The sequence below is a fragment of the Carica papaya genome, chromosome 8 (assembly GCF_054855325.1).
Source record: "Carica papaya isolate Zhongbai chromosome 8, ASM5485532v1, whole genome shotgun sequence".
Lineage (NCBI taxonomy): Eukaryota > Viridiplantae > Streptophyta > Magnoliopsida > Brassicales > Caricaceae > Carica > Carica papaya.
The window spans coordinates 8,270,337-8,281,771 of NC_142316.1; the positions used below are offsets into that span (position 1 = coordinate 8,270,337).

At 38.7% G+C, this 11,435-nt stretch overlaps 1 protein-coding gene across 1 annotated transcript; it reads left to right on the forward strand.

Moving 5' to 3' along the window:
- Window positions 1-735: 735 nt before the first annotated feature.
- Window positions 736-1,692, forward strand: LOC148240462 (kiwellin-1-like). Its single transcript, XM_088209584.1, has one exon. It carries the CDS (start codon window positions 902-904, stop codon window positions 1,478-1,480), a length of 579 nt encoding a protein of 192 aa, XP_088065710.1. The 5' UTR covers window positions 736-901; the 3' UTR covers window positions 1,481-1,692.
- The last annotated feature ends 9,743 nt before the right edge of the window (window positions 1,693-11,435 follow it).

Here is an 11,435-nt window from a genome sequence, read left to right on the forward strand (position 1 = left end):
AGAATATATTACTGCATTGAGAAAATATAATTATATATGCATTGAGGATCGGGTACGGACGGGTAATCTGTAAATTTACTATATGAAATAAATAAAATGTTAAAAAATATTTTTACATATATCATACAAGTTAAAAAATAATTATTTCAATTGAAAAATTAGAATATAGTTGGCAGCTACATTTAGGGGGAAGAAAATTCCCGTTTAATAGAAAAAAAAAAGGATAAAGTTAATAGTATTGTGCATTCGATTAATATAACAAAAGCTTATGAAATGTATATTTGTATATATATACACATTAATTATTTATTAAATATAGAAATAACCCACTATTTGATAATTTACAAATCAATTCTAATAATCTTTAAATTATGCTTTCATTCCCCTCGTGCATTTAGTCAATATGTTGTTAAATTTAATATTGTCACCCAAATATATATATATATATATATATATATGTATGTATATATGTGTGTACAAAAGTAAGGTCGGTACTAATTATTATAATACTATATCTAATTATATAGAATTCAACAATGTTGCCACCAAAAGATCGTAAAAGGCACTAATTCCTTGCTGAATTAATAACTAATAAAATCTACAATAAAAACAAAATAAAAGTAAGATGTAAATGAAAAGCTACAAAAGTAAGGTGAAACCAATTCGTGTTGTGCAATGATGGAACATGCAATTCTAAAAAAACGGTTGCTACCTACTAGATGACACAGAGATTAATCCAAAGAAGATGAGATTGAGATTAATAATTAGTTGAGAGCTATATTGTATACTAGTAATAAATTAATACCACACATGCATATTTATATGCATATATAAAGCAATTACCACTCAAACTTGTAGAAATCATTGAATTACAAATTACAAAAGCATAAAATTGTATAGAATGGAAAAATTATCAACTTCTTCTAGGGTTGTTATTAGCCTTTGCTTTCTCCTTCTAATTAGTTATTGTTTCAGTGTTGAAGCTAAAAAATGCAAGCCCAGTGGAAGATTGAGAGGAAAAAAACCACCACCTGGGCAATGCAACCAAGGAAATGACTCTGATTGTTGTAAAGAAGACAAGTTTTACACCACTTACAAGTGTTCGCCACCGGTATCTAAACATACAAAGGCAACATTAACAATTAACAGTTTTGCAGAAGGAGGTGATGGTGGTGGACCATCTGAATGTGATAACCATTACCACCCAGATAGTGAACCTGTGGTTGCTCTTTCAACAGGATGGTATAATGGAGGAAACAGGTGCTTAAAATATATAAATATTTATGGTAATGGGAGAAGTGTTAGGGCGAAGGTTGTTGATGAGTGCGACTCTACCATGGGTTGTGATGCTGTACATGATTATCAGCCTCCTTGTCCTAATAATATTGTTGACGCCTCAAAAGCAATTTGGAAAGCACTTGGAGTACCTGAGAACAGTGATGAATGGGGTCAAATGGATATACACTGGTCTGATGCTTGATAATTATATATTATACTCATATTCGATATGATACTTATAGTTTCTTTTGTTTCGTTATCGACTTTCATATATTAATACAATATATTCTTGTTTTATTGATCTCGTTTTCCCTAATCTTTCTTTTTAATCGATGTGCAAAGTTTAATGTTTAATAGATTCCTCATATCAGGGATTAAGAGATATACGAATGAATGCCATCACTATATAACAAAAGGTGAAAAATAATATTTTAGTTCCAACATTCCTATCTAATATGTATTGCGATTGCTATAGTAGAAAAAGACTAATAATTATGACTACTTTATGATTAAATTAGTTGATTAAAATATAAAGGACATAGTTTAGGACTTTATGTTAAAAAAAAAATGTTGTTGCTTTTCATATGCTTTTTATGAAAACCTTCTCAATGAAAATTATCAAACAAATGGTGAATTAAATTAGGATTGGAAGACTTTAACAATGTCTTATGTAATTTTGTGGATTTGGCATGTAGTTCATGGTAATTTCTATAACTTATTCCAAATAAATGTATAATGCTTGAAGTATTGCATGCATAAAAATTGCAAGTAAAAACAATCATACAGTCGGACAAAGATGGCTAAAGGAATTAATTAAATAAATAACAAAAAATTTATGGAAAGATAAAATTTCTTTTGGAAATTCCTCATGACCATAACCATTAGATAACATTATATCGGTAAGTTTTATCATCAATATTGGTAAGTTTTTAGCCTAACAGGGTAGAATGCTCATAAGAGACCAAGTGGTGCTATGACATCCTCAATATAAATTAAGGCATAAGGGTGCTAGATACAGAAATAGATTACAAGTATATGATAAAAATTATATACAGCGGAGCGAATTATTACAAATCCCTTACGAAAATATATGAGTTCCAATTACATATATATATAACTGAAGTCAAAAGTCATAACAAAATATAAAATATCAAATTGCAAAAGGGCCACTTCTTTCATTATGCGATTGGACTCATTAGAGTACAAGACAAGTCATGCATTCAAGGTTTGTGGATCTACAGAATTCTCATAAACTTCAAGGGATAGGTCAGCAGTCGGTCCCTCACTATCTTTTCATCTGGGGGGAGGGAGCATGGAAATGGTGAGTTTTATATACTCAGTAAAGAAAAAAATATTTAAATAACATCACAAGATTTTAAAAGTGAATAATTATATCATTAATATTTACTACTGGGTCACGTCGGGGTCCTTTCTTATTTTATGAAAATAATTTTATTTATTAAAGAAATATCATGTCATAGTCACAACAATCAAATCAAAATCATACTCAACAATAGAGAAAATCAAACAAATCAGGAAATACTCAGATTTTCATGTCATACTTTACGAAGTCGTTCCGACTTCTATCTCTGAGTGCAGATACGGATATCCAACTACCCATGTGGAATAACCAGATCATATGTATATATAACATCAATTTGCTCAGGCACATTTCTGGTTTGCTAAACCATTGTACGATTTATGACCACAGCCACATCGATCATAGTGGTCCTATTAAATATTCTATAATCACGATAGTACTTAGCCAAAGGTGACTCCTAACAAATATTCGCATCATCACTCTCGTAAGATGATACGTCGTCATCTACAGGGAGCGATACTCTCACTTCTTTCCAAACCAGATGGGAGAGAGAAAAATATAAACCCCTCAGAAATAAAAAATCTAACGAGATACTTGATATATTATACATGCCAATACAGATATATATATTTTTTTTGGACCATTCAGGCTCATTATCCTTATCTTTTTTCTTTTTTAAAAAATATTTTTTAGACAAATATCACTAGATTCATGTTATGTAATTTACATGCAAATAATCAAGTGCCGATAAATCATATAGCATACTTGAAATTAAGAATAAATCCCTTTATTGAAAACATAAAACATGTAAGCACAAAACAAAAACTTTGTAATTTTTTTTTTCTAGAAATGCTCCTTAAGATATTTAAGAAAATATTAAATTTCTTATTGAAATGTTGAAATTTTTATACACCTTTCTTCTTCTTCTTTTCTCTTTCTCTTTCTACATTACTCCTGCTCTCACTGAGCTTTTCAAAAATGGAAGAATGAAATAAAAAAGATGAGAAAATGGAAGAAAGGGGTCCCTATTTATAGAAAATAGGGACCATTAGATTTGTACCAAGTGGCAAAATCTAGTGATGAGAGAGAAAGTTGAGTGGAAGATGATCGATTTGACGTGACGCGACAGCAGCACGAAAAATAGAGGAAGAATCCTCCACTGGTGGTGCTCTCCACCCAAGGCGGCGACACACCGCCCAAGACGGTGCACGGTGCCCAAGGGGGCAACGGCGCACTGTTTGAGGCAGCAATGCACCTTACCAAGCTTGTTGCGTGCTGCAAGCTTACACAACTGCGCGCAGGAGCTAACCTGCGGGCAGGCCTGTCCACGCAAGCCTACTGCACGGACGACGCGACCTTATCTGCGTGTGGATTGGCCTGTTTGTGCGCGATGTGACGTGCACGTAAATCGTCCCTGTGCCTCGCACGAATTTACGTGCGCACAGTGCGCTCGTCCTGCATTTGGTCGCGTGCGCGGTGCCCTTGCGAGCAAGCCTTTCCTGCGGGCGTTTCCCTGCGGGATTTCTCCCTTTTTTCCATTTTTCCTACGGGATTTCTAACACCTTTGCATACGAATTGGGTCTTAGCATTGTAACCCCATCATAGATATCAACATGAAGATCTTTCAGAAACTTCCTACCTTTGTGACTTTTAGAGGTGACCATCAGAGGAGCAAACCTAAATAGTTGGATAAATCGGGTTGCATATTGGACAACCGTCAGATTTCCTTGGCAAAGGTTTTGAAATTTCTCCTCCTTCTTCTCTCGGACTTAGGCTAAGAAAAAGTTATCAAAGAATACATCCATGAAAACTTCACAGGTGATAAGGATAGGCAGAGTTTCCTTCTTAAGTTGCCACTAGTGTTCTGCTTCACCGATCAACATAAATGCTGCTAGGGGAACCTTCTGTTCCTCTGTTAGGTTTAGTACATAGAAAATCTTCTCTATCTACAGGATCTAGGCTTCAACTACTAAGGGGTCAGGGCCACCTTTAAAGTGTGGTGAGTTAAGTTTTCTAAACTCCACTATGTTGTGAGAGCTAGACCTTTCAGTTGTTCAGTATTCTGGGGCAGGGTGTTGATAAGGGTTAGCTTAGTTATGTCCTACGGTTGCGGTCAATCCTTGGATAGCTCGAAAGAGTTTTGTAAACTCGGCCCTGATCAGATGGTCCTGGGCCTCTTTTGATACATTTTACGGAAGTTCTTCCTCACGTCATTCCTACAAAAGAAAGAAAAACACAAATTGGTGGTCTAGTTTTGGAAAAGATGACTTTATTTTCCTAGATATCTTAAGGGTTTTTCTACTTACGGCATTAGTTGTAAGGGATTTGGTTTGCATAACTGCTCTGATACTATCTGTGATATCCACAATGCAAATTAAGGCATAAAAGTGTCAGATACAAAAACAGATTACGAGTGTATGATAAAAATTATATGCCGCAGAGTAAATTATTACCAATCTCTTAGCTAAATATAATAGTTCCAATAACACATATATATAACTGAGGTCAGAAGTGGCAACAAAATACAAAATACAAAATATCAAAATGCAAAATGGCTATTTCTTTTATTAAGCGATTGGACTCATTAGAGTACAGTACAAGTCATACACTCAAGGTTTGTGGATCTACGAGATCCTCATAGATTTCAAGGGGTAATTCAATAGTTGGTTCCTCACTATCTTTCTCGTCTGGGGGTGGGGAGTGTAAAAAGCGTGAGTTCCATATATTTAGTAAGAAAAATAGTATTTAAATAACATTGTAAGATTTTAAAAGTAAATAGTTATGTCATTAATACTTACCATCGAATCACGTCGAAGTCCTTTCTTACTTTATAAAAATAATCATATTTATTAAAAAAAATATCATGTCATAGTCACAACATGTTTGAAATCAAGAACAAATCACTTTATTAGAAACATAAAACATGCAAGCACAAAACACAAACTTCATAATTTTTCATTTTTCTAGAAGTGTTCTTTAAGTGTTTAAAACAATATTAAATTCCATACCGAAACCTTGAAATTTTTCTACACCTTTCTTCTTCTTCTTTTCTCCATCTCTCTCTAGATCACTCCCTCTCTCAGTAAGCTCTTGGAAGATGGAAGAATGAAATGAAAGTGATGAGGAAATGGAAGAAAGGGGTTCCTATTTATAGAAAATCGAGACCACTAGATTTGCACCAAGTGGTAAAAGCCAGTGATGAGAGAGAAATTTGAATGAAAGATGATTGACTTGATGTGACGCGACGACAAGACAAAAAAATAGAGGAAGAATCCTCCACCAGCAGCGGCACACCACCTAAGACGGTGTATGACGCCCAAAGGGGCAACGTCACACTGCTCAAGGCAGCAGTCCGCCTCACCTGGCCAACTGCGCGTTGCTGGCTCTAGCCTAACCTGCTGTCATAGGGCCTACAACGCGCAGGGCGCTGCACGTAAGCTTACTGCGTGGTCGGCGCGCACAGTGTGCAGCACCTAGCCCTCTCCGCAAGCGATGTGACACGCACAGACTGACCTATCTGCACGTAACGTGATGCTCGTGCAAACAGGCCCGCACCCCACGTTGATGGGACATGTGCACAGTGCGCACGTCCTGCGCTTGGTCCCCGTTACGCACGTGCATAGTGCACGGTGCCTGCGCAGGCGAGCCTCTCTCGCTGGTGTTTTCCTGTGGGATTTCTTTCCTTTTTGCATTCTCTTAAAAATTATTTTTAGATAAAAATAAAAATAATATATATAAAATTAATTAAAATAATAATAAAATAAAATAATGAAGTTAGTGAAAAATTAAAATTACATATTTAACTTACTAATTGTCTCGAATTTTCATTTTGTTGTTATTACCTATTGTTAATATCAAATCTGTATGCTGATTTATTTTGTCTACAAGGAACTTGGCAACGAAAAAGAACTTTATAAAGGAGAGAGAAAACAACATTTAAAGTGAATTTAGGTTTCTCACTACAAAAATCCTTGAAGGATAACCTCACTACATCTTATACTAGTGTGGTCACCAGTTTCCTTACTCATTAAGAAAATATTTGGATTTAGTTATAAATTGGTATGGACTACTTGTTGCTCAGATGATCCTATGTTACTTTAGTCTTGTTTAAGTTAATAAGGACAACTTCTATCATCTCAACCCCTAATTGAAAAAATACTATGATAATTAAGTTGTTCAAATAAGTATACTTCAATTACATATTTATAATAATAATATATATAAGTAAGTTTCTTATGCCAAAAGTAATATTGAGCAAGAAAAGATAACTACTTTCTTCCTAATATTTTTTGTTTATTTATTTAAAATGTTTTGTAATAAATTATTAACTTATTATAACTTTTTTAGTGCTATAAACTAATCATATGCTAACTAAGTACAATATATATATATGTATAATGAAGTTATATATTGCAAGATAAACAATAAAAGTAACTTAATCACAATACCCAAGATCTTTATTAAGTTGTGGTTCTTCAACAACCATATGCAAGCTTACAAGTAACAAGAAACAAAATGAAAAAAAAACTAGCAACAAAGAAAAGTACTTATTGTAACGGATTTGGAAATTAAAAGGAAATGTATATATATTTATTCTAAGTGCGGAAGTGAAATAAAATAGATTATGATTAACATCCCTTACACAATAACCAAAACGAATTAAAGTATGAAAGAATAAACTAATTTAAAAGAAATACTATAAATGAATGCTGTAAGGAAAACTAATAAATTTTTTAGCTTACACTCGCCGTCTTCCTGCAGAACGGGCTCGGGAACCAAGTCCTCCTGATCTGAAATGGTTAAGTAAGGAATGAGCTACACTAACCCAGTAAAGACATCACACTATCTCACTGTCACAGAAGTAAAGGTTGGTAGAAAACGAAAACGACCAATGAAGCATAATTTATAACAAACTCATTTATCAATAATAAAACTCTTTACTGTCCACCTACCTCGGTGAGATTCATGAAAATAATTTATGAAAACAATTGCATCATAAATATCATAAGATCACGCATACTCTGCAACATAACACATATCATGCTTTTGTATTTCAATCATCAGACAACAATTTTTCTCTTTTATCAGCCTACTAGTATCCATGGGGATCCATAGGGGGTCCCCACTGCACGTGAACCATTCACATTAATAACTTAATTCCAGGATCTTCCCCATACCCCGTCCGGTACGGGCACCAAAACCATAAACCTCAATACCATGTCCGGTATGAGGTTGAAACTGGTCGTCCCCATACCCCGTCTGGTATGAGCGCCAAAATCATAAACATCAATACCCCGTCTGGTATGAGGTGAAACGGGCCATCCCCATACCCCGTCCGGTATGGGCGCCAAAACACATAAAGTCTCCATACCCCGTCCGATATAAGAGACCACGTTCCCGGTAGGGTTCCCTATGGACCCGATCCATCCACCATCTCTCAGGATATCTAGTGAGGCTGTCTACTTATCCACTTATAAATTCACATATCATCCTTATTTTTCTTAGTCTCAATTACCCAATCAACATAAATACGTAGACCAGCAACGCACACCAAACAAGGCAACACAACATCGGATTCACAATAATTCAAACCATAATAGATTAAACAGTTATTCATGCATACGAAATCACAGAATAAACAATCGGATACTATACTGCATTTAGACTGTAAAATACATCAAACAGAAACAGACCGACAAATACATCAGGTTCGAGCCCCATTAGCAATCTTAATTAATTATACATATTTATAAATTCATAAAATACCGTTTAATCATTTATTAAGCTTTAATGTCGTGATAGGAAATAGGGTGAGAGATCCTTACTTGTTTTGGAGTCTGAAATCGGGTTCTCACTGCGCCTACGGGCAGTCCCTAGATTCCTTGAATTTTTCTCAAGAAATTGAAACACACTTCCGGTACCTGTACATGTCCCCAAAAAATCCCAAATCAGACCTAGGGCCCTTTCGGCCAATTTTAAAATTCCGGCACGGTGGCTCCGCCATACTCCGGCGACGGTGCCACCATCCACGGCGGCGATCCGCCTCGGGTTGGCCGTTCTCGGCCGTTTTCGGCCGAATTTAGCCAAACTTGCATTGGATCCTGTGATAAAAAAACCCCTAGGGCCCTCGGTGGGCCAAACGATTCCAAAAAACTGAGACTTACCGGCGGCGAAGCTCTCAGGTACGACGGCTCCTCCAGCACGAGTTGCGATTCCATGTTTTGCTTCGGTCAACCTGAAGGAAAAAGGACGGTAGTCACAATGGTATAAAAATTATATCGAATGGAAAATGGGAACAGCCTCATCGGAGGCAAAAACGAGAAAATCCGCAGTGGCACTGCTGAACTTCGGCGGTGTTTTCCAGCCAATTGGCTGGTGGTTTGGCTCTGATTTGGCCACAGGGACGTTCGGCATCGAAAAATGAACCAAGGGAAGAAATTTTACCTCATTTGGCGACCGAAAAGTCCTTCGGTGTGGCGGCGGGTGGCGGCGACCGGTTCCTCCGGTGGCTGGGTCGTCTTCTCCGGCTAGGGTTTGGGGTTGGGTGTCTGTAACGGCCCCGTAAATATTAAAATGAAATGAGTATTTAAATATATCAAATGCGGAAGCGAGATCAAAATTTCAGTTAACATCCCTTACACGAAAAACCAGAAACGTACTTAAAATATAAAAGATTAAACTAACTAAGAGAGAAACTCGAAAATAAAACTATGAGTATGACTACAGAGTCTCTAGGTATCCCCTTCGTCGTCCTCCTGCGGAACGGGCTCGGGAACCATGTCTTCCTGATCTGAAATGGTTAAATAAGGAGTGAGCTACACTAGCCCAGTAAGAACATCACGATATCTCACCGTCACGGAGGTAAAGGTGGGTAGAAAAACACAAAAGACCAATGGAGCATAATTTACAATAAAACCTTTTATCAATAATAAAACTTTTACCATCCACTTACCTTGGTGGAATTTATGAAAACAATATGAGAAAAACAATAACATCATCATAATCATTGAATAATCTAAGCTGTAAAACATAACACTTATCACGCCTCTTGTAATTCAATCATTGTACAACATATCCTTTTCTCATTTACCAGCCTACTAGTATCCGTGGGGGTCCATAGGGGTCCCGCTACCCGTTAACCTTTAACATTCATAATCAGTTTCCAGGGCCGTCCCCATACCCCGTCCGGTATGGGCGCCAAAACCATGAACCTCAATACCCCGTCCGGTATGAGGGTGAAACGGGTCGTCCCCATACCCCGTCCGGTATGGGCGCCAAAACCATAAACCTCAATACCCCGTCCGGTATGAGGGTGAAACGGGCCGTCCCCATACCCCGTCCGGTATGGGCGCCAAAACCATAAGATCTCCATACCCCGTCCGGCATGTGAGGCCACAATCCCGGTAGGGTTCCCTACGGACCCGGTCCGTCCACCATCTCCCAGGATATCTAGTCAGGCTGACCCCCATAATACAATTATCAGTCTATACAATCTTTCATTTTCCTTTTCCTCAATCAACATCATCAATTCACATTTAAACAAGCAAATCGTAATTCATACCAACAGACAACATACAGTATCAGTTCTTCAGTCTTTCAACCCATAAATAAATAAAACAGTAATATATGCACTTGAAACTATAAAATGAACAAATCAAACCTCATAATGCATTTAATGCTGTAAAACAGGCCAAATAACAGTAAATCATAAATCACACTAGACTCGGGCTCCATTAGCAACCTTAAGCAGTTTCACACAATTCAAGGAATACCGTTTTATCATTTTGAACTTTAATACCGTGATAGGAAATAGGGTGAGGGGTCCTTACTTGTTTTCGAGATCCGAATACGATTCACAGTGCGCCTGCAGGCCTTCCCTAATTTTTCCTGAATTTTTCCCGGGGAACTGAAACACACTAACAGTACCTGCACGTGTTCCAAAAAAAATCCAAATTAGGCCCAGGGCCCCTTTCGGACCAAATCGCAACTCCGGCACGGCGGCTCCGCCGTGCTCCGGCGACGGCGCCGCTGCTGGCGGCGGCGAGTCGCCTCGGGTTGACTGTTTTCGGCCGTTTTTGGCCGAATTCGGCCACACTCGCATTGGTCCTTGTCAGAAAACAGCCCTAGGGCCCTCGGGGGGCCAAAAAATCACGGAAAAACGGAGCTTACCGGCGGCGGCGCTCTCGGGTGCAGCGGCTCTCCGGCGAGGTTCGTGTTTTGGTGATTCGGCTCCGGTCAACCTGTAGAGAAAAGAATGGTGATCACGGTGATATAAAAATTGCATCGAACGGAGGCCGGGAAGGGCCTCGTCGGAGGCAAAAACCGAGAGGGGGCGCGGCGGCGCCGCTGGGCTTCGGCCGCGTATTCCGGCCGTTTGGCCGGGATTTCGGTTTCGATTTGGCCATAGGAGGAATCAGTGGGGAAAAACGAGTCGGGGGTATGAAATTTACCTCGATCGGCGGTCGGAAATTTCCCCGGTGCGGCGGCGAGTGGCGGCGGGTGGCGGCGGTCGGCCTCTGGTTCGTCTTCTCCGGCGAGCGGCTGGCGGCTAGGGTTTGTGGTCTGGTGTGGGGGTTCTATTTATAACCCCTTGCCTTTTGATCACAGCCGTTCATTTTGTTTTAATCTGGGCCGTTCGTTTTTGATTGAATCTGGGCCGTCCGTGCGATTGAATCTGGGCCGTCCGATCGCGTGATTGATCTGGGCCGTCGGATCGCACCCACGCGGATCGCCAACGTGGCTCCTTTTGGAGTGACGCGGTCTTGCCACGTGGCAGGCCCTGGTTGGCCGGGACTGCTGACTGGGCCTGCTGACGTGGCTGCTGACGTGGCCGCCC

What these genes read in the sequence shown, in the direction of transcription:
- LOC148240462 (XM_088209584.1), top strand. Translation starts at nt 902, where the DNA reads ATGGAAAAATTATCAACTTCTTCTAGGGTTGTTATTAGCCTTTGCTTT.